This window comes from Ochotona princeps, chromosome 7 (genome assembly GCF_030435755.1).
Source record: "Ochotona princeps isolate mOchPri1 chromosome 7, mOchPri1.hap1, whole genome shotgun sequence".
Lineage (NCBI taxonomy): Eukaryota > Metazoa > Chordata > Mammalia > Lagomorpha > Ochotonidae > Ochotona > Ochotona princeps.
This window is the reverse complement of record NC_080838.1, coordinates 40,825,696-40,847,602: the sequence shown is the minus strand read 5'-3', so window position 1 is coordinate 40,847,602 and position 21,907 is coordinate 40,825,696. Positions and strand designations below refer to the sequence as shown.

General features: G+C 46.2%; 1 protein-coding gene across 2 annotated transcripts; it reads left to right on the top strand.

Annotated features, from left to right (window-relative positions):
- Positions 1–2,168: 2,168 nt before the first annotated feature.
- Positions 2,169–17,047, top strand: OSTC (oligosaccharyltransferase complex non-catalytic subunit). 2 transcript variants are annotated; one of them, XM_004594265.3, is made up of 4 exons: positions 2,169–2,348; positions 7,003–7,096; positions 10,959–11,156; positions 16,509–17,047. In XM_004594265.3, exons 1-4 carry the CDS (start codon positions 2,210–2,212, stop codon positions 16,525–16,527), a joined length of 450 nt encoding a protein of 149 aa, XP_004594322.1. In that variant the 5' UTR covers positions 2,169–2,209; the 3' UTR covers positions 16,528–17,047. The 2 variants fall into 2 exon arrangements, with proteins under 2 accessions (XP_004594322.1, XP_004594323.1); XM_004594266.3 differs by lacking the exon at positions 10,959–11,156 and having other exon boundaries at positions 2,175–2,348.
- The last annotated feature ends 4,860 nt before the right edge of the window (positions 17,048–21,907 follow it).

The following is a 21,907-nucleotide window of genomic DNA, read 5'->3' as shown; positions in this document are numbered from 1 at the left end:
CGCTGCGGCACTGAGCAGGCCGCCAAACAGATCTTTTACAATCTTTCCCTTCCTACGCCCCTCTCTGCTGTCCCTGTTCCCCAAATCTGTCTCAGGCCCTCACAACCTCTCACCGGGATGCCATCCTCAGAGCCCACGAAGGTGCTGTGCCTCAGATTTCTGTTATCCCAGCTAAGTTCCAAAGACATGACTGATGATTGCTTAAGCAAAAATCCTCTGTGTTTCCTTATCGCCCATATTATGCAATCTGCACATATTACACCTTGAAAGACACTTCCCTGCCGGGTCTCCCTTTTCAGATCCAGTCTCCAGCGGTTCTTCGTGGACTCCTTGCTCTGCCGTCATCCTGCTTCTGCACACACTCAGCATCATGGCCCCTGTCGCCTCTCTTGCTGCCTTTTCTGGGTTGGTCACTGCATCAGTGCTTAGCTAGAACGCCAACTCTTCCCGAAGCCCACCCTCTGCCCCCCGTGAGCGTTCATCACTCCCTTCTCAGGCCTCCCAGAGTGATGCGCCCGGGCCTCCAGCGAGCACGCACGCCAGGAGCAGGCAGAACTCAGGGCTTTGCAAGGTTGGTGCTGGCCAAGAGGGTGTTCTTGTCCTGTTTCAGGGAACCAGCAGGCTACCGGACAAGGACCACCACGGAGAGCCAGAAAATGAGCCCCAGCTCTCTGAGGAAGGTGCTGAGCTCAGGAACAAAGCAGATGAACCACCGCAAAGGAGCCCTGTCAGCTAAAGGAGTCGTGACAATTGAAGCAGAAATCAAGGCTGCCACACAGATGCAGCGCTGCGTGCAGCTGACGGCAGAACCCAGTGGTCAGAACCAGCCAGGGGTTCCCCGGCTTAATGACAGGCTCAGAAGGGAAGATGAAAAACCAAGATGAAATAAGCAAGCAAGACTCGGGTAGAAAGAGCTCCCAAAGGCAAATCAAAAACAGTAGAGGCCTTTCTTCTGACAACGAAGACAACCAGCAACTGTAAACATCCTGGACTTGCTGTCTTTGAAACTGTATCTGACGTGTTCTAAAACAGTAGCTGTCCCTGTGTGGTTTTTATTTAAAATTTTTTTTTTCTATTATGAAGAAACTATATTAAAGAAAAACTAGAAAACACGGTGTATGTAGGTGAAAATGAATAAATGTGGGAGGGGTACAGCCCTTTGGATAGCATGGTTGAAAAAAATCTGATGACTCTGAAGAGGGTAAGCACGCAGAGAAATCCGAATGGCCCTCAGGACTTTTGGCCTGGCTGCTTTTCACCACCTACCCACACAGGGATGGCCGAGGCAGGAACCAAGCTGAGAGCGCCAGGGTTGTTCCTAAGAGCATCGGAGTGTGTCCAGATCGCAGCTTCAGACGGCTGACATTTGTGATAGCTCTGGAGTGGATAGATTTTTAAATTGATAATTTATTAACAATGTTCACCACCACTATAAACTAGAAAGTAAGTTTGGCAATTTCGGTTTTTTGCTTTTTAACAAAATACTTATTTTTATGATCTTCCCTCCATTGATTCACTCCCCAAGCGGCTGCAACGGCTGGGGCTGAGCCGATCCGAAGCCAGGCACCCGGAGCCTCTTTGGGGTCTCCCACGCGGGTGCAGGGTCCCTTTGGGCCGTCCTCACTGCTTTTCCAGGCCACAAGCAGGGAGCTGGAAGGGAAGCGGGTTCACTGGGATTAGAACCGGCGCCCGTATGGGATCCCGGGGCGTGTGCAAGGCGAGGACTCTGGCCGCTGGGCTACTGCGCCGGGCCCAATTTCGGGTTTTCTTTTAAAAACAAAAACACCTGCTAAGAAGTCAGGCCGCGCTTTCCACACCTTTCCATTCATCTCCAGCTGAAGCCGCCGCCCGCCAATCAACTTCCGAAGCCGCGTGGGCCGGTGGGCGGGACTCCGAGGGCCGGTCCGTCCGCTGGTCAGGCTCGGCCACGTCTAGAACTCTGCAGGTCCTGGAAGGTACGAACATCATGCCGGTTTCAGGTACGCTGTGGGAGTTATATGGAGCTCCTTATTCTAAGAAAGAGTTAAGAAAATTGGATGGCAGATATTTTTAAGGTGTGTTCTTTGCCTGTTCTCCTTGGCGTTTTCTTTTCCTCTATAGTTGTAGTTGCTTCCTCGGACCTGGGCGGACCTGTGAGTCCCCGCCCTGCGCACGCGCGGACCGTGGAGGGGGCGGGCCTGCTTCCGAGCGCGGTCCTGGCGCTGCCAACATGGAGACCTTGTACCGAGTCCCGTTCCTAGTGCTCGAATGTCCCAACCTGAAGCTGAAGAAGCCTCCGTGGGTGCACATGCCGTCGGCTATGACGGTGTACGCCCTGGTGGTGGTGTCCTACTTCCTCATCACTGGAGGTAACTGGGTGTCGGCACGGGGGGCGCCTCTCTTCCGGGATGGCGGAGCTGGGGACCCCATCGTGGGCGTCCACGGTTCTGGGGGCTCCGCCCGACCCCACTGCCTCGGCCCGGCCCCACTGCCTCGGCCGTCCACGGTTCTGGGGGCTCCGCCCGACCCCACTGCCTCGGCCCGGCCCCACTGCCTCGGCCGTCCACGGACCGTGGGGGCTCCGGCCCCACTGCCTCGCCCGCCGCCTTCCGCGTAGCCTCTGGTCCTGGGAATGCGAGTCGGGCTTATTTCTCAGTCCTCCATTGGTGTCCTGGTTGTCGATGGCTTACTGTACGTTGCTTGTCAAGGGGCCCTGGGCAGGTCTGCGTTGACCTGCTCTGCTTTTCGGAGTTCTTTTTCTGTCTACCGTCTCTGCAATCTGGGAAAAGCTCTCACAAGCTTAAGCCTGAGGCATAAGTCTGGGGCTCTTTGTTGCACAATCTTCCATAAACGAGGGTGAAATGTAACAAAACCACGGTTTTCATAAATGCTCGAGACTGGATGTGAGGTTTACAGGTGTTTCAGAGGCCAGAGACGCGAATTTTAAAAAAAGGACAAGGCCAATGGCATTGCTGGCATTGCTGCTCAATGCTTCGGGATGGTCTATCAGCCTGTGGTTTTCGTAGAGAAAGTTGCAAAGGGGCGTTTCCTGATGTACTGGTGAGTTGGCAATCTGCAGCCCTTGCCGCCTCCGCGCTTTGGAGCTGCAGTTCCGAGTTTTCCGCAGGGCAGTGCTGCTGGGCTGCTGGACGCGGGGCATAGTCTGTTTCGTTGGGAGATTGTAAAGGGAAGGCTTCACAGATGACCACAAGTGCTTCTGCTTCATGGGAATAGCCAGCCGCGCAAACGTTGTCGTCATAGGTTTGTGAGAATCATCGGCAAGGAAGAATGTGCAACTAGAGGTCTTGGTTCTAGAAGGAACCTGTTAAGCTCGCTCCCCGACCCCAGTCTGAAATAGTGGCAGTTTTCAGTGATGTAAACTACATTTTAAATGCTTGTATCTTGGTAGGAGACCATCTGGCATTGTAGTACCACTGACAGTTATTCAGCACGTTCATAGGTCCTGTAGGGAATGAATGAAGTTTGACATGTATGTGATTGACTAAACCAGAATGTAGGGTCTTCCTCTGCTGGGCCTTTGCCCTTGGGCTGCAGCCCGTCTTCATGCTGTTGGAAAGCTCCCCCTTTCCCTGTTGGAGCTTGTCAGAGGGAGATTCTCTGCCCCCAAACGCTGCGGCAAAGTGGAAATGACACCTTTCGGTGGTCAAGGACACGAGGTCCTTGTGCAAGGAGTTTGACCACTAGAAAGGAGTGTCCCTGAGTAGGCCTGGGTGTGCCTTTATAAATAAAGTGTGTGTGTCTTCTCCAGTGAATTCCTCAGCAGCAGGCAGTGGGTCCTTAGGAAGTTCCAGGCACTGGGCATTGTGGGTAGAAGTGAACAGAAGGAGCCAGCCTTCCAGAAGCTTATGTTATAGTTGAAGCATATTTAACAGCAGATTTGGGAGAAAGTTGCTGCACATTACAAGTTGTGGCAAATGCAGTGAAGGAAAAAAACTAGAGGTTGTGAGCCAGTAGAGGGGATTGATAGTTGTCCAGCTAATAAACGTGGAGTGTCCTTCTTCTTCAGGAACTTGAATGGCTTTAACTTCATTTGGAGGGCTTTGGCACGTTGAGACTCATCAGTGCACAGAATTGAATGTCCTAGGAGGTTAATGTGGGGGAGTGGAGAGAGGCCAGCAGAGCAAGCTCTGAGGGACTGTGCTGTTGGGTGGGTTATGGAAGAGGATGCTCAGCTACACAGGTAGCAAGGAAACGCCAAGAGGAGCCTCATGCAAACTGCAGGAGGAGCTTGCTTTTCCAGCGAACGGGCTGCTGGAAAGGCTCCTGAGGCCAGAGCTGGTCAGTGACCACTGGATTTGACGGCGGAGGTCGGTGATAGCATTAGCAGGTTCACAAGCCGTAGTGGCAGCAGCCAGGCGAGAGCGAGCCGAATCAAAGTCGGCTTCATTCTTTCCCAAAGGTAGCCCGACTTTGAAAAATAAGGCCGAGAAATAGGCTGTGGTCAGGCGTGTCTGAATTCCGGGAGGGCAGATGCAGAGGAGCAGAGCCTGGAAAGGAGCGCAGAGATATCTGAAGGAATTGAGTTCCTGAGTGTGGAAAAGGACCCCACCGTGGTGGACAGGGGCAGGTGCCGGGGATTTGTGGAGGTGCTAAGGCCTCTTCTCTGTGATTGTTGGGTCACACTGGGATGAAGTCCACACTGGATTGCTGTGCTTAAAGAAGAGTAGGGACCCTGGCAGGCTAAGCCTCTGTCTGGGGCCAGCACTCCGTTTGAGTGCCCACCGTTAAGTTCTGGCTGCTCCACTTCTGGTCCAGCTTCCTGCCTGCGGCCTGTGAGAGCAGTGGAGGATGGCTCAAGTCCTTGGACGCCTGCACCCACTTGGGAAACCTGGAAGAAACCTCAGGCTCCTGGTTTCAGATCAACTCTGCTCCAACTGTTGGCGGCCATTGAGGGAATAAATCAGCGGGTGGAAAATTCTTTCTGTGTCTCATTCTCTCTGTGTAACTATGCCATTCAAGTAAAAAATATTTTTTTAAAAGAAAAACTAGATGTAAGGATATTTAAGAAAGGAAAGAAAGTAAAAAGAGGGCCCGGCATGGTAGCCTAGCAGCTGAAGTCCTCGCCTTGAATGCAGTGGGATCGCGTATGGGCACCGGTTCTAATCCCAGTGGCCCCGCTTCCCATCCAGCTCCCTGCTTGTGGCCTGGGAAAACAGTGGAGGACAGCCCAAAGCCTTGGGACCCTGCATCCGTGCGGGAGACCTGGAAGAAGCTCCTGGCTCCTGACTCCAGCTCCAGCTTAGCTCTGGCCGTTGTAGCCACCTGGGGAGTGAATCAGTGAATGGAAAATCTTCCTCTCTGTCTCTCCTCCTCTCTGGATATCTGACTATGTAATAAAAATAAAATAAATCTTAAAAAAAAAAATAAAAAGAAATGCTAACTGGGTTGAAATACCTTAATAATTGGGCATCAGCATTAGTGATCATGATGATATTGTGACGTGCTGGACGTTTGCATTGTTGATCACAGATCTCTGGCATTGCCTGTCTCCCAGATGGTACAATTTAAAAATGGCTTCTTGCTTTGCATTTGAGTAAGACAATTTCTCTGGTTATCTCTCAACTTACAGAAGCAAATGTAAGTATATGTGGTATATTTTAATGAACTAGAATAAATTCTTTAGGGTCCAGCATAGTGGTATGGCAGGCTAACCGTCTGCCTGTGGCTCCAGCATTCCATACAGATGCCAGTTCATGTCCTAGCTGCTCCATTTCTGTTCCAGTTTCCTGCTTATGGTCTGGGAAAGCAGCAGAGGATGGCTCAGATCTTTGGGCCTGTGGGAGACCTGGGAGAAACTCCAGACTCTCAGCTTTCAACAGGCCCAGCTCCAGTCATACCAGCCATTTAAGGGGGTGAATCAGGGAAGACCTCTCTCTGTAACTCTGTCTTTCTGTTAAAAGTGAATAAATCTCTGTAAAGATAGAATCTTTAATGTTAATCTTCCTTATTGTGGAGTCATTTTTGAATATTAGCAACTGCTACTGAATGGATTTCCTTTATTACTTTTTTTTAAAGATTTATTTATTTTTATTGGAAAGGCAGATATACAGAGGAGGAGAGACAGAGAGGAAGATCTTCCATCCGATGGTTGACTCCCCAAGTGACTGCAACAGCTGGAACTGAGCCAATCCGAAGCCAGGAACCTCTTCCAGGTCCCTCTTGCGGGTGCAGGGTCCCAAAGCTTTGGGCTGTCCTCGACTGCATTCCCAGGCCACAAGCAGGGAGCTGGATGAGAAGCCGGGCCGCTGGGATTAGAACTGGCGCCCATATGGGATCCAGGCGCATTCAAGGGAAGGACTTTAACCACTACGCTATCGTGCTAGGCCCTCCTTTATTAAATTCTTTCCAAAATAATTTTTGTTTTAGTATTTATTCTAAAACATTGGGTTGAATATCTGATTAAGCAAAAGTTAGATTAGCTGCATCTCTTTTGATTATAAAAAAAATTAGGGGCCAGTGTTGTGGCACAGCTAATTAAACTGTTGTCTGTTACACTGGGATCTTGTAAGAGTGGCATTTGAATCTCGGCTGTTCCACTTGTAATTCAACTTCCTGCTAGTGTGCTTTGGAAGGCAGCAAGGGAGACCTGAATTGAGTTCCGGGCTCATGATTTCAGCCTAGCCTAGCCCTGCCCATGGGAAATGAGCTGACACATGCAAGAGCTCTGCCTCACTCTCTGTACCATGCCTTTCAAGTATATTAGTCTTTTTTTTTTTTAAGATTTATTTATTTTTATTACAAAGTCAGATATACAGAGAGGAGGAGAGACAGAGAGGAAGATCTTCCGTCCGATGATTCACTCCCCAAGTGAGCTGCAACGGCTGGTGCTGTGCCGATCCGATGCCAGGAACCCAGAACCTCCTCCGGGTCTCCCACATGGGTGCATCAAGTATATTAGTCTTAAAAACAAATCAAGAAATGAAGGAATCGGCAAAGGAAGAATCCATCACTCTCTGTTTAGCAGTTAGGAACTCGATGTAACTTGTCTTCTGTTTCATGCAGGAATAATTTATGACGTTATTGTTGAACCTCCAAGTGTTGGCTCTATGACTGATGAACATGGGCACCAGAGACCAGTGGCTTTCTTGGCCTACAGGTAAAGCTCCCTTTTTTAGTGATTTGGGGGTGGGAAAGGTTACTGAAGCATGTCTCTTACTTAAAAATTATGATAAGAATCTAAGAGAACCATCTGTATGTGGTCAACAGCTGTTTTAAAATGTGACCTTCCGGGCAGGCAGTTAGTTCTTGGCTTCAGATACCAGGTAGGGTGGCCGCACCTCATGTCAGTGCTGAGCTTTGCTTGCTGGCTCTGGCTCCTGCCTTCTGCTTCCTGCAGAGACAGGTCCTAGGAGGCAGCGTGATGGCTCATGGTTTGGGCTGCTGTTATCCTAGTGGGAAAACTACATTGAGTTCCTGGCTCTTGACTTGGGTGTGGCCAAGTATCAGCCGTTGTGGGTATTTTTTTAAATTGGAAAGGCAGATATACAGATAGAAGGAGAGCCAGAAAGTTCTTCTGTCTGCTGGTTCACTCTCCAGCTGGCTGCCACAGCTGGTGCTGAGCTGATCTGAAGCCAGGAACTAGGAGCCTCCTCCAGGTCTCCCACGTGGGTGCAGGGTCCCAAGGCCTTTGGGTCGTCCTCTACTACTTTCCCAGGCCGCAAGCAGGGAGCTGGATGGGAAATGGAGCAGACGGGATGTGAACCAGTGCCCACGTGGGATCTTGGCGCATGGAAGGCAAGTAGTTTAGCGACTAGGCTACCATTCTGGGCACGGGTTTTTTTTTGTATCTTTCTCTCTTTACCTCGGCATCTCAAAAGTAATTTTTTTTTTTTAACTTAAAATTTTGACATGGGTGGAAGTAAGGCAAGAGCTAGAGTAGAGTAAGTAATGTATTAGAAAAGCATTTCCTAATGATTGATGTGTTGTCGGTTTAAAGGAGAGCATCAGTTTAAAATATATTTAGACTATTCTATTCTTTCACTGTACCCCTCTCCATTGATTGATTTATTCATTTATTTACTTCCTGAATTAGTGAAGTTTGCTTGGTAGTAGGCATGCCCAGAGGTTTATGTATGATTTAACTGCTCCCTACTGTAGTGGCTGAATTGAGCAAATGACACAAATAATGGGTCTGCAAACCCAAGCTGTGTGTTCTGTAGGAATTAAGAAACAATTTGTGGATGTTTGAATTATACCATTAAGAAAAATAACTTTAAAAAAAATATTTTATTTTTCTTAGAAAGTCAGATACACAGAGAGAAGGAGAGACAGTGAGAAAGATCTTCTGCCTGCTGGTTTACTCCTGAAATGCCCACAATGGCTGGAGCTCAGCCGATCCAAAGTGAGGAGCCAGGAGCTCTTCCAGGTCTTCCGCATGGGTACAGGGTCCCAAGACTTTGGGGTGTCCTTGACTGCTTTCCCAGGCCACAAGCAGGGAGCTGGATGGGAAGCGGGACTGCCGGAATATAAGTCGATGCCTATATGGGATCTTGGTGTGTGCATGGTGAGTATTTAGCCACTGAGCCATTGTGTTGGGCCTGAAAAATAACTTGAAACTTGAGAGTTTGATTTTAGCTATGAAGCACCATTACAGTGTGGTTTGGACTATCTGAGCAGTGCCTACCATACTGCTTGCTAATAGCCCCTTGGTAAGTGTCTTCACAAATATAGTTATATATTTATGCTTATTTTTTATAGTAAAACTAGTATGTACATGGAAATTCCTGGTGGGTTTATTTTTATTCTTGGGGATGGCGAATCAAATTGTATGATCTGGTAGTACAGAAACCCTCTCACATTATCTTTTTTTGCAGTGTTTCCGTTTTGAATTTGGCACATAAATTATGTTTTTTGTGAAAATAGTTGGTTGATGGAAAATATATCATAAACCTTCATTATATGCCTGTGTGTAACCATCTTCCCCTTTTTTCTTTAAGATTTATTTATTTTTATTGGAAAGGCAGATCCACCGAGAGGAGAGACAGAAAGATATTCCATCCACTGATTCACTCCCCAAATGGGTGCCATGGCCAGAGCTGAGCCGGTCCAGTGTGAGAAGCCAGGGGCCTCTTCTCGGTCTCCCACAAGGGTGCAGGGTCCCAAGGCTTTGGGCCGTCCTCTATTGCTTTCATAGGCCACAAGCAGGGAGCTGGATGGGGAGTGGAGCAGCTGGGATGCTAACAGGTGGCCACATGGGATCCTGGTGCATGCAAAGCGAAGACTTAAGCCACTAGGCTACTGTGCTGACCCCATAGTCATCCCTTTTATGGAGAAAGTTGCTTCTTGAGGCCCTTGAACCATTAGAATTTGATGAAAACTTTGCTTATATGGAAAAATTAGGCATATGTGCATATACATTACATTTACATTGTGGAGTTCACGGAGACTTATTTAAGAACATTTTTTTTTTAAGGATTTACTTATTGTTTTTGAAAGGGCAGATTTACACAGAGAAGGGAGAAGGAGAGGCAGAAAAGTCTACCGTGGAGCAGCATACCAGTGGGATGCGGTGCTTGCAGCGGGAGAAGTATGCATTGGAGCCACTGTGCTGGCCCCCAGAACACTGGCCTTTGAAATTACTTCCTCTGGCTGGTGTTGTGGCATTACAGGCAAAGCTGCTGCTTGTGACACTGGCATCCTGAAAGGGCTCTGCCTGTGATCCAACTTCCTTCTAACATGCCTGGAACAGTAGTGGAGGATGACCCAAATGCTGGGGCGTTTGCACACGTGTTGTATCCCGGGAAGATGCTCTTGTCACCTTGGCCTGGTTTTACCTTGGCTGATGTGGCCACTTGGGGTGTGAATCAGTTGATGGAAGATCTCTATAACTCCAACTTCCAAATAAGTAGCTCTATAAATCCTTAAAGTATTTCCCACTTGAAGCAAGATGTTTATTATTACAGTACAAGTTCAAGAAGCATTTCCTATCTATTCAAAATTAACTCGAAGTTGATTTTGAAAATATTTATTTGAAAAACAGGTTTACAAAGAGAGGAAGAGACAGAGACAAAGCAATCTTATCCTCTGGTTCAATCCCCAAATGAGGTAATAACCTGAGCTGAGCCAGCTGAAGTCAGGAGCCTGGAACTCCATCCTGGTATCCCATGTGGCTGTCCAAATGCCAACCCCTTGGGCCCTCTTCTGTTGCTTTCTTAGGTGCATTGGCAGGGAGCTGAATTGGCAGTGAGCTGGATGGGCAGTGGAATGCCAGGACCCGAAAAGGATCTCTGATATGAGCTGCTAGCATCCTAACCAGCAACATTGGCTGCTGACCCTCGAGCTGGCCCAACAAAGCATACTTTTTGAAGGCTAAAGTTCTGGGAAAAGGGTTTATATTCATGAAATAGTTGGTTTTTAAAAGGTGATAATTGTATCTATTTTCCCATAGCTAATGTTTGTTGAGGTTTTATAAAACGGGTCTTTGGGGTTGGGCATTGGGGTGCAACGGGGCTAGGTTGCTGCTTGGATACTGGCATCTCATCCCGGAGTGTGCGGGTCCCGGAGCGTGTGGGTCCCGGAGCGTGTGGGTCCCGGAGCTTTGCCTCTGCTGCTCGTGCGGCTTGCTGCCAGTGCCCACCGCTGGCGGCAGCAGGCCATGGAGCCGACACAGGAGTCCAGACGGAGTCTCTCGCCTGTGGCTTCTCTTGGCACACTGTGGACGGTTGTCGGCATTTGGGCAGTACATCCGTGGATGGAAGATATGTCTCTGTCTCTACTTCTCAAATAATAAACATTTTTTTTTTCTTAAAAACAACAGGTTTTTGCTTGGAAGCCATGAGGACCAAAGTTCTTGATCTGTTTTCTCCTGACACCTTGCAACAGTGCTTGCTGTAAAAACTCACAAAATATTTGCTGAGTAATTGAGTAGAATAGGTGTAAGAGTAAGGATAACTTAATCTAAGAGAAACTTTGTTTTTCTGAAAATTTTAATTTATTGTTTTTTCTGTTTTCTTTTTCAGAGTAAATGGACAATATATTATGGAAGGACTTGCATCTAGCTTTCTGTTTACAATGGGAGGTTTAGGTTTTATAATTCTAGACCGATCCAACGCACCAAATATTCCAAAACTCAACAGATTTCTTCTTCTATTCATTGGATTTGTTTGTGTCCTATTGAGCTTTTTCATGGCTAGAGTATTCATGAGGATGAAACTGCCGTAAGTTACTAAATATTTTGTGTAATCAACAATTTAGCTTATGTAAAAGGATTTACCTAGATGGATTAGTTAGCTTTTCATTTCCTGAGAAGGGCTTCTTGGGAAGGAAAGGGTTTATTTTATTAAAAATTTTTTTTTTCCTGGGAGCACTTCTAAGGATGTAATGATACTATTTCTCCCTTTTTCTTTCTTCTTCCTTGTCTTCATCTGCCCCTCCCTTGCCTCTTCTCTCCCTCCCTCTGCTCGCTCTTTGTTTTTTGGTAACATTTTTGATTTTCATTATGATCAGAGGCTCAATTTCTCCACCAAGTAAAGAGCTCAACAATTAAAAAGTAAAAAGACCCTAGTTCGGTGGGCGCAGAGGCAAGGGTGTAAATACTGATTAAATGAAAGGGTGACTATTTCACGCACACACAGTGAGTTTTAAAATAATCACAGTCATTTAAACTATAACAGTATATCCTTGGTCATGGGTTTAACAAAAATGCAAAGCGAAGTTTAACAAAACTATGATTGCAGCAAGGCTGCTACAGGCATTTCAGAAAGGATTTATTAGCCCAAGTGTTATGGAGGCTCACAGTTTAGGATCAGGTGGCCCCTTTGGGCTGGTGTCTTGTGGACGTTGATCCTGGCACTCCCAGTGTGGAGAGGCAGGCGTATGTGAGGTGGGAGGAAAGAGAGAAGGTGGATTGACCTTGTTTGGAAGAACAAACTGTCTTAGCCAGCTTGCAGGGATCGCCTTCTGAGAGTGAGTGTCCAGTGACTTGGAGACCTCCCAGCAGGCCTGCCTCCTCCCAGCAGGCCTGCCTCTCAGATGCCATAACTTGGTCAAATCGCTATCCTTAACCAGCTGCTAATGCTGGAGTTTAAATATCTGTGTGAGTTTGGGGACCAACCTTCTGCTTAGTCCATAACACTGGAAAACCTAAAATTGTAGGAAATTAGGAAATTGAATTTAATCCTCATTTTAAACAGATGAAAAATTCAAGAACCAAGTTGTGATTTGCTTAAGGTTATACTTATGATAGGTAACAAAATTGAGACCAGTAAAGCTTCTTCTTGGCTGCTATTCCTGTGTGTGTTCATGTGAAAATTTATTTTGCGTTCAGTATCACTAATAGAGATGGGTACTTTTTTCTTTAAAATGTTGGTTACTCTAATACAGAATGCTAGTAGTAATTATAACAGTTGGGAATATTTTTCAAACTATCACTTGTTGTTACTGTTTAGATATTGTTTTGGAGAAAACCCAGTAAATCTTTGGATGGGAAAGCAAAGTTAGTGCTCTCCTTAAAGATAGGAAAAGGATTACATTTTATGTATAATATGTAGAGGTCATTTTGACTGAGAAAGCTTATAATGTCTTTAGGAGAAAAATAAATTGGCTTTATGGCAATTTATAATTCCTTTGAGGTCATTAAATTGAATTATAGGAGAGTGTTTGACGTTGCATATATTTTGATTTTGTGAGTGGATGACTTGGTAAAACCAGCTCTCAGTAATTTCATTTGCTTTGGGATTTTGTTAAAAATGTGTTAAACATCTAGTCTTCTGATTTCTTAGTGTGCTTGGATTTTATGTTTGCTCATACTATGGCTTACTTTGTCTGTTGTGTGTGACACATTTAGGGTAGAATGGCCAGGCTTCATTTAGAATGACAACTGCTCACCCTGCTGTGTGCAAAGCCCCTGTGGTCTCCGTGCACTGGTTCCAGGTTGTGTTTGTGGAGACCATTTCTGGCCATTGGCTAGCTAGCATGTGGTCTTAAGTATTTCATTCTCTTCGCGTTCTTGTTTGCCCTGCCCTTTTGATTGTCTTATAAATTAGTCTGGCTAATTGAAAACTTAGTGGCCAGCCTTTATAACCATCCTATCAAGTGTTTTGAGTATTTATCTGCTAACCTGGAGCTGAAAGTTAAGGCTGTAAGAATCAGGCAGCTGGGTTGTTTCAGGGAGTAAGATCTTGTATCTAGGGTTCATTTTTGGCAAATGAGAGCATTAATGATAAAGAAAAAACATTTGTACAGCTGCTAAGGACCGTGTAGGAGGAAGTAGAGAATCTGGAGTCCCGTTTTTGGCTTGCTTGTTGTTAGCTCTGTGAGTTAGGGTAAGTTTAGTGAGCGCTCTTGGTTTCAGATTGCAGATCTGTTAAAGGAAGTTAATAATGCACCTCAGAGAGTAACTGTCAAGATTACATGAGGAGGTGTTTTATGTGGTATTCAGCATAACATCACTGGTAATGTTTTTATTGTAAAGATATACTGAATCTTAGAAGTTCTGTGTATCAACTTGGATTCCATCCATAGTTTCAAAAGTAAATAAAATAAACCATTACTATTTCTAAAGGAAGACAGTAAGATTTCCATTTTTGGGTTTATTTGAGAGGGTAATGGATCCAGGGTGAGGGGAGACAAGCTTTGCTGTTTTTTCTCTGGCTTTGTGCCCTTTAATTGCTGCTACGTCCTCACACTCCTCAGCTGTAAAATCAGAGTATTTTAAGCACTTTTTAAAATATATTGAAGAGATTAAATGTAATATATGTCATAATATTTGAAGAAATTTCTGTTGTTGCCAACCTAGCGCAGTGCCTGCCTTAATGTTAAAAGGATGCTTTCAGGGCCTGGCACAGTGGCTCGGTGGTTAAAGCCTCACATTGCAAGTGCTAGGATCCCACAAGGGCGGCAGTTTGCCTCCTGTCTGTTCTTCCCACCCAGCTCCCTACCTGTGGCCTGGGAAGGCACTGGAGGGTAGCCCAAAACCTTGAGATCCTGCATCTGCATGGGAGATTCAGAAGAGACTCCAGGCTCCTGGCTTTAGATCAGCTCAGCTCCAGCCATTGCAGCCACATAGGGAGTGAACCAGGGGATGGATGATCTTGCTCTCTTCTCTGTCTTTTCTCTCTGTGGATCTGACTTTCCAATAAGAAATAAATAAATCTTTTTAAAAAAATTGAGACAAAAACAAACTTAATCTCTTTTTTTCATTGATGATGTTTACATAGTCAGGGATCAGGGGATAGTGAGTGAGACCCTTGTTTACATATTTTCTTCTTCCCATGTATGGGGAAGAGGATGCTATCAGAGGAGAAACCACACCCAGCCTCCCAGCCACCGCACTTCCATGGGGATTAGAACTGGCGCCCCATGGGATCCCAGCACGTGCAAGGTGAGGACTTCAGCCACTAGACTACTGTGCTGGGTCCTGGTCTCAAATATTTTTAAATCCATGCATATGAAACATCTTAAAGTAGTTGATAGAAAATATATGTTACAAAAAAACTGAATTTGAAAAATTTTCACACTGAAGTAAGCAGTTTTTAATTTTACTTTCAATGAACGTTTTGAAGTATTCTCATGACAGTCTGGTAGCTTTGAATAAAGATATACCAGTTTAAATATTCTCTTCTGTCTAACTAATAAATTGTTAATCCATCAGAAGAATAGTACGTAGTTTACTGAGAGAGAAAGTACATTCGTATATCATGTGTATAAATGCTAGGAAACTGCCCGCTACGAGTCTTAGGAGCTTTGTGGCACAGTGGAAAGCTGCTGTGGAGTTACTTCCTCCACATGTCACAGACCCCAGTGGGTAACTGCCTAGAATCCTGCATCTTTTCTTTCTTGTGAAGCCTAGTTCTTGATAGGCCCTTTTGTGAAGCGTCAGGCATGCTAGTAAGTAAAGACAGTGTGTATGCCTGAGAGCCTGTTTGATTCTATGCAGCTTTGGAGCTGGGGAAGTGAGGAGGGTTGGGCTCTGTTGAAGCTGAAAAGGTGGTTGTGTCAGATGACAGTTCACTTCAGTGAGAATGCGCAGTGCCTGGGCTGCTGTGGCAGAAAGGAGAGTGTGTGAGTTCTACGTCAGTCACATTAGCTGTGCAAAGATCTAAATCCCTCAGGTTGTTAAGTGAGTCCAGAAACTGGTAAGAAAGAAAATTGGGTTCTTTTTCAAAAAATTGTTTCAAGAAAATATTTTTTTATTTGTTGAGCCAGTGTGGTGACACATTGGGCTAATCTCCTTTTTGGTGCTGGCATCCCATATGGGTGACAGTTTGTGTCCCCGCCGCTCCAGTTCCGACCCAGCTGTCTGCTTATGACCTGAGAAGGTAGCAGAGGACAGCCCAGGTCTTTCAGACCTTGAACCCATGTGGGAGGCCCAGGAGAAACTGTGGCTTCCAGCTTTGGATCAGCTCAGCTCTGTCTGTTGTGGCCATTTAGGCAATGAATCAGCAGTGCCTTCTCTCTCCTTCTCACTCTGTAAAATCTGCCTTTCAAATGAAAATAAATGAATCTCTTTAAAAAAAAGATTGCAAAGTCAGATATATATGCAGGGTCCCAAGGCTTTGGACCGTCTTCGACTGCTTTCCCAGGCCACAGGCCGGGAGCTGGTTGGGAAACTAGGCTGCCGGGATTAGAACCTGTGCTCATATGGGATCCTGGTGTGTTCAAGGTGAGGACTTTAGCCATTAGGCCATGGCGCCGGGCCCTAAATAAATCTTTTTTTTAAAAAAGTTCTGTTATTCAAAAGAGTTACAGAAACAGAAGGGAGACAGAGAGGAACATCTTCTGTCCATTGGTTCACTCCTCAAATGGCTACAACCACCTGGACTGGGTCAGGCTGAACACAGGAGCCAGGAGCTTCCTTGGGGTCTCCCACACAGATGGCAGGGGCCCAGCTCTGGGCTGCTGTATTCACGTGCCAGGCTGTTAGCAGAAAGATTAATCAGAACTGGAGCAGCCAGGACTTGAACCGGTGCCAGTGGGAGGTGCTGATTTCCTAGATGGTGACCTAATCCACTGTAGCGTAACACTGGCCCCTTCTGGTTTTGTTTACAGTTGTGTGTGTGTGTTTTAAAGAATAAAACAAGCGGGGTTTTTGAATGCTTGCTCTGTGCCTGGCGCTGTAGTAGGCTTCAGTGCTCTAAAGTAGTCTTCAGTTCCTACCTGGTCGATGAGAAGACTTGAAACATGAGTGATAGCAGCTAGCAATCGTCAAGGGCTTGCTCCTATGGTAGCAGGTGGTGTATGAGTATATATCTGGTTTTTTCATGTAATCCTTGAACCCTTTTGAGGAAATGGCATTTTACAGATGAGCAGACTGGGTGAAATTTGCCCAGGCTTATCCAGGAAGCGATAGAGGCAGGGTCAGAGTCCAAAAGGGGTTGGTTCTGACTCTTTGAAGTCATATTTTCCTTACTTCTTACTCTGTTGTTTCAGCCTGTCGCTTTGTAACTTGTACTTTGAGGGGAAAGGCAGTAGAACTGAGTCCCAGTAGTTACTGGCGCAAGAGAGACACAATAGTAAACAACCAGCAGGAGGAGTCACACATTGTTTGTGTTTACACATTTTGTTTACAGGGGCTATCTGATGGGTTAGCGTGCCTTTTAAGAAGAAGCCGATACTGGATTGCTCCTGTTAATGAAGTTGTGGAGGCTGTACCAGTCATCCTGATGAAGTGAGGAACAGCAGTGAGGGAAATATCGCCTAACGGAGGAAGCACGGTAAAGCGTGGACTGTGGCTTCTTCCTGGGATCAGAGACAGTTCATCACAGTATTTGTTCCTGCTGACCTACGCTGACATACCAATGATGATAAGTGGCATTTTCTCCTTAGCTTGTCATTTCTTAAAGAAAACATACTCCTGATACTGAATAAAGTGATTATTTTTTACAGCCCCTGCAACATTTTTTGGAAATGACATTTTTCAGAACTTGATGTAAAATCAGAATGTGCGACCCCGAAGCTAGGAGCTCTGGGGAGCTGGCCGGCTCTGCTCTGGGGCTCTGCCTTTACAGAGTGTGTGCTAGTCTGCTAGTTCCCGTCTGTGCGGGGAGATTGCTTCCTGACCAATGTGATGTGCGAAAGGAGCAGAAATAAAGACTTTTTCTAAATAACACTTCTGACGTTTGTTTTCTCATTTACTAATAGCGTTAACTTTTAGCTCTAAACATCATTCAGTCCAATCTTGTGATCTCTGTTAGTGACTTTCGGTGGCCTGAAGTCTCCAGGTGTGGCTGGCGGGATGCTTCATGAACTGGCAGCTCCCTCTGTAAATACTGAAGCAAAGCCTCTGGAAGTGGTGTTCCGTGGCAGATACCACCAGGTGTCCCTTCGCAGTACAGTGCTTACGGCACATTGTGGATGTAATGTGGAAACATCCTCACGCTCATCTGGTCCCTCCCTTATTTCCTCTGCCAGTTCTCCCCATTTGGTTGTGGGCTTTACTTCCCTTAATAAACCAAAATTTATTATCCCAAGATGTTTGAAGTTTACAGGAACGTTGCCTCTTGCATGAATTTTTCTCCACTTAATGCCAAAGCTGACTTAATTGTAATATTCATTAAGCTGTGACTCGTTCATTAAGTTTTGAGTTCCTGTGTTGCACTAGGCAGCACTGAGGATACCCTAGTTAACAAGGCAAAGGCCTTGCCCTCACGGAGCTTTTGGGCTTGGAGGGAAGACAGACAGGCTGTGACTTCAGAATGTTGACGTACTATCAGATCCTGCGGAATGCCACCTGCAACAAGCGGATGCGTGGATCATCTGTGCGGCGAATGGTGGCAAGTAGAAATGAAGGCCAAGGGAGGAAAACCAGCTTTGAATTTGCTCAGCTTTAAAGCCTTGATTCAAGATTAATCACTTTTTTTGTTGTTAATTGACCAAGCTTTGTTCAAACTAGTTAAACAGAAACTAACACTAGTTGATAATGCCTTCAGAAGGTCTCCTGGATTGGGTACTAGGACTCAATTGGTTAATTCTCTGCCTGCAAGTGCTGGCATCCCATATGGGCACTAGTTCTCCTGGCTGCTCTGCTCCACTTCCTGTCCAGCTCCTGCAGATGGCCTCGAACAAAGGAGGACGGCCCAAAGCACTGGGATCCTGTACCTTCGTGGGAGACCCAGAAGAAGCTCTGGCTTTGAATTGGCTCAGCTCTGGGCTTTGCAGCCATTTGGGGAGTGAACCAGTGTGTGGAAGATCTTTGTCTCTTCTCTGTAACTGTTTTTTGAATAAAAATGTTGGGATTGAAAGAAGTTGAGCGAGACTCCCAGTCTTTATTCTTCAGTCAGGCGACCACATCTTGCCATCAACAAAGAAGTGCCTCAAACAAGAAGTGGGGGTTTTTTATAGCAAGTACCTATGGCAGTGGACAAATATGTGATGAGGGAGGGACATTTACGTGGCAGAGCAGAAAGCAGGCAATAAAGATTTACAGTGCATAGGTCTGGTTCTGATCCTATCACTTCAATGCAGACAGTAGTAAAACAGCATGCCTTGGAGGTAGCTGTCTGTCCTGTAAGTCTTTAAAACTCCAAGATCTCACCTAGCTCCTGTTTGCTTCCTGGTGTTCCAAGAAGCAGAGTTTTCTCGTAAACATGCAGGCATGTCTGGAGATTCCAGACTTCCAGGAACATAGTCACCTTTACAATTAACCCTTTCAAAAATAGTTTTTTTAAAAAGTCTTTTCATGGGCCTTGCACAATGGCTCACTGGCTAAATCCTCACCTAGCAGGTGCTGGGATCCCATATGGCCACAGGTTCGTGTCCTGGCTGCTCCACTTCCCATCCAGCTCCCTTCTTGAGGCCTGAGAAAGCAGTGAAAAGCCGAAAGCTTTGGAACTCTGTACCCACATGAATGTCCGAGAAGAAGCTTCTCACTTCAGATTGACTCAGCCCCAGCGGTTGCAGCCATTTGGGTAGTGAACAGGCAGATGGAAGATCTTTCTGTCCCTGTAAATCTGCCTTTCCAAATAAGTCAATACTCATGCTGAGCAATGAGCAGTTCTTTCTATGCCCCACAAGAGGGCACTATTGCACTTTATATTTGAAAGGTTAGAAAAAGCTTTGTTGGATAATAGATCTTTATGAAATATATTAAGTCATATAAAAAACTGAAAATCTATAAAGTAGTTTCAATAAATATATAAAATGTATATTGTGTGTATATATGTAATATTTTGCTGGTGAAAGTCCAGTGTTAACCTAAAGAGATAAAGTCGCACTGATTTTTTTGGAGACACAAAATATCACAACATGTGGGAATGCCTGTAAGTATTATTATTATTATTATTTTTTTTTAAAGATTTATTCATTTTATTACAGCCAGATATACACAGAGGAGGAGAGACAGAGAGGAAGATCTTCCGTCCGATGATTCACTCCCCAAGTGAGCCGCAACGGGCCGGTGCGCGCCGATCCGATGCCGGGAACCTGGAACCTCTTCCGGGTCTCCCACGCGGGTGCAGTGTCCCAAAGCATTGGGCCGTCCTCAACTGCTTTCCCAGGCCACAAGCAGGGAGCTGGATGGGAAGTGGAGCTGCCGGGATTAGAACCGGCGCCCATATGGGATCCCGGGGCTTTCAAGGTGAGGACTTTAGCCGCTAGACCACGCCGCCGGGCCCTGTAAGTATTATTATTAACACACAGGATTGAGTGAAAGATTTGTAGAATAAAAAAGTGGGGAAGTGGATACTAAAGTATAGGCGGCAATGTGACGTGGTTGGATGGCCCAGTTCAGTGAAAGAAGAAAGGATGCGAAGTTAGGGCAGGGAAACAGACATGTGGAGCTGATCAAATAGCCCAGCAGGGCTTGGGACTGGAAAGTCCATCACACTCCCTCGTGGTCAGGTCGTTGAGGTGGCAAGGAGTGGGGTGCGGGGGTCCTATCAAGGTGACCTTGGCTGTGGGTGGGAAGCCAACAACCAGTGTGAACCACAGTGTGGCAGCTGGACAGCAAGTCCTTTTTTAAAAAGGATGTCACAGAAATTCTACATCATTCTCTTAGACTGCACTATGTCTTTAAGTTTTTTTTTTTAATTTGGAAGAGTTGGACAGAGGAAGAGACAAACTTTCTGCATGCCAGCTCACTCTGTAAATGGCTGCAACAGCCAGAGATGGCCCACCAGCCAGGAGCTTCTGGGTATTCTTGTGGGTCCAGGGGCCCAAGCACTTGGGTCATTTTTTGCTGTTTTCCAGGCATATTAGCAGGGAGTTGGATCAGAAGTAAAGCAACTGGGACTCAAACTGGTGCATCCTTGGGATGTTGGCGCTTCAGGTGATGGCTTTACTTGCTATGCCACAATGCCTACCCCTTTAATCTTTATTTGAATTATGAACTATGATGTAATGTAGGTGCTCAGTAAATGATCCTGTCATGAAAATGGAAATTATGTGTCCATTTTGCTTGAACTGGAACACAGTGGCTCTGAACAGCAGAGGAGTTGTCTGCATTTTGTGTTTTCTGTATGGAAGATGGGTCTTGGAACATAGATGACAGTGAGAAGGACACATCTGTTCATTCCTCAGAACACTCGAGCTGAACACTGGGTTTCACCAGTGGGCCGGAATGGTGTGGCCCCTGGAGAGAGAATGTGTAGTTGGTGAGTACAAAGAACACATTATCTCCGCCGTGAGAGCAAGATCTAAGCCCAGACTTCTGTGGGAAGAGGCTCTAATTTGCTGTTAGACATTGGTTATTGATCTAATTATAAGTCTCAACCTCTAAAACACTCGCCAAACTCTTTCCTTTTTCTTATCATTGGGATTGCTAAGACAATTGCAGCGGAAAGAAACCCAGCCCATCCTAAATAAGCAGGCTTCATGACAGGACTTGGCAAGCCTTCCCACACAGGACCCAAGAACATTTTAGACTGACCTAGCAGTGTGTGGGTGGACGATCTCTCTGTCTCTGCTTTCAATTACGTTTTATTTATTGTTTATTTATTTGAATGGCGGAGTTAGAGAGCATGCACATTTTGATCATCTGGTCACTCCAGCATCCTGGCTGCAATAGCCCGGGCTAGATCTAGTTGCAGCCAGGATGCTGGACTCTGTTCGTGTCTCCTGCCTTTGTGCAGGGACCCAAGTACGTGAGTGTCCTCACCCGGGATGCAGGGACCCAAACATGAGTGTCCATCACCTGGGAGGCAGGGACCCAAACACATGAGTGTCCATCACCTGGGAGGCAGGGACCCAAGCACGTGAGTGTCCATCACCTGGGAGGCAGGGACCCAAGCACCTGAGCTTCCATCACCTGCTGCCTCCCAGGGACTGCATTAGCAGGAAGCCTCATTAGAACAGAGGCGAGACACAAACTCAGGCATTCTGATACAAGCACCCTCCTGAGTGCTTGGGTTTGATTCTGGCTGCCTCCCAGGGCAGACCCTGGCAGGCAGCAGTGCTGGCTCAGGTCACTGGATTCTTGTCACCAGTTCAGGGAGCTCTGGGTGAGTCCTGGCTTCTGGCTTCCATTTGGCCCAGCTCCAGTTGTTGCTCTTGGGTAGTGAAGCAGTAAATTGGAGTGCTGGTACACCCCTGCTGTCTCTCTTTCTCCCCCCTTTGTTTCTCTCACTTTGTCTCAATAATAGTAAAAAATAAAATGAACAAACAATGTGGGGTTTCTTTTGCCTGTGTTGGGAATTTAGGATCCCCAGGGGAGGATTTACAAACTCACATTTACCAAGAGGGGGCATAAACATTAAAACTGCAGTTTCCTATAAAATCTTTACAAGATTGCAGCCTTAGCTGTAGTTTAATTATCTCCAGTCGTACCTCCGCAGTTTTCTCCTTTACATTTTGACATCAGCATTGTGATGTTGACTCCACATCCACTGCTTGTGGAGTAAAATCCAAATGCAAAACATGAAGCTGTCCTCTACAACTCAGCCTTACACTCAGGACTCAGTTGCAGCAGGCAGCTCCTCGTTCTAGAACTCACATTCCTGTGTCTGGTTTCAAGCACTTGATGGCTCGGCTCAGA

What these genes read in the sequence shown, in the direction of transcription:
- OSTC (XM_004594265.3), top strand. Translation starts at nt 2,210, where the DNA reads ATGGAGACCTTGTACCGAGTCCCGTTCCTAGTGCTCGAATGTCCCAAC. An exon ending in CTACTTCCTCATCACTGGAG is followed by an intron (nt 2,349 to 7,002) that starts GTAACTGGGTGT and finishes TGTTTCATGCAG; the next exon opens with GAATAATTTATGACGTTATT. An exon ending in GTGGCTTTCTTGGCCTACAG is followed by an intron (nt 7,097 to 10,958) that starts GTAAAGCTCCCT and finishes TTTCTTTTTCAG; the next exon opens with AGTAAATGGACAATATATTA.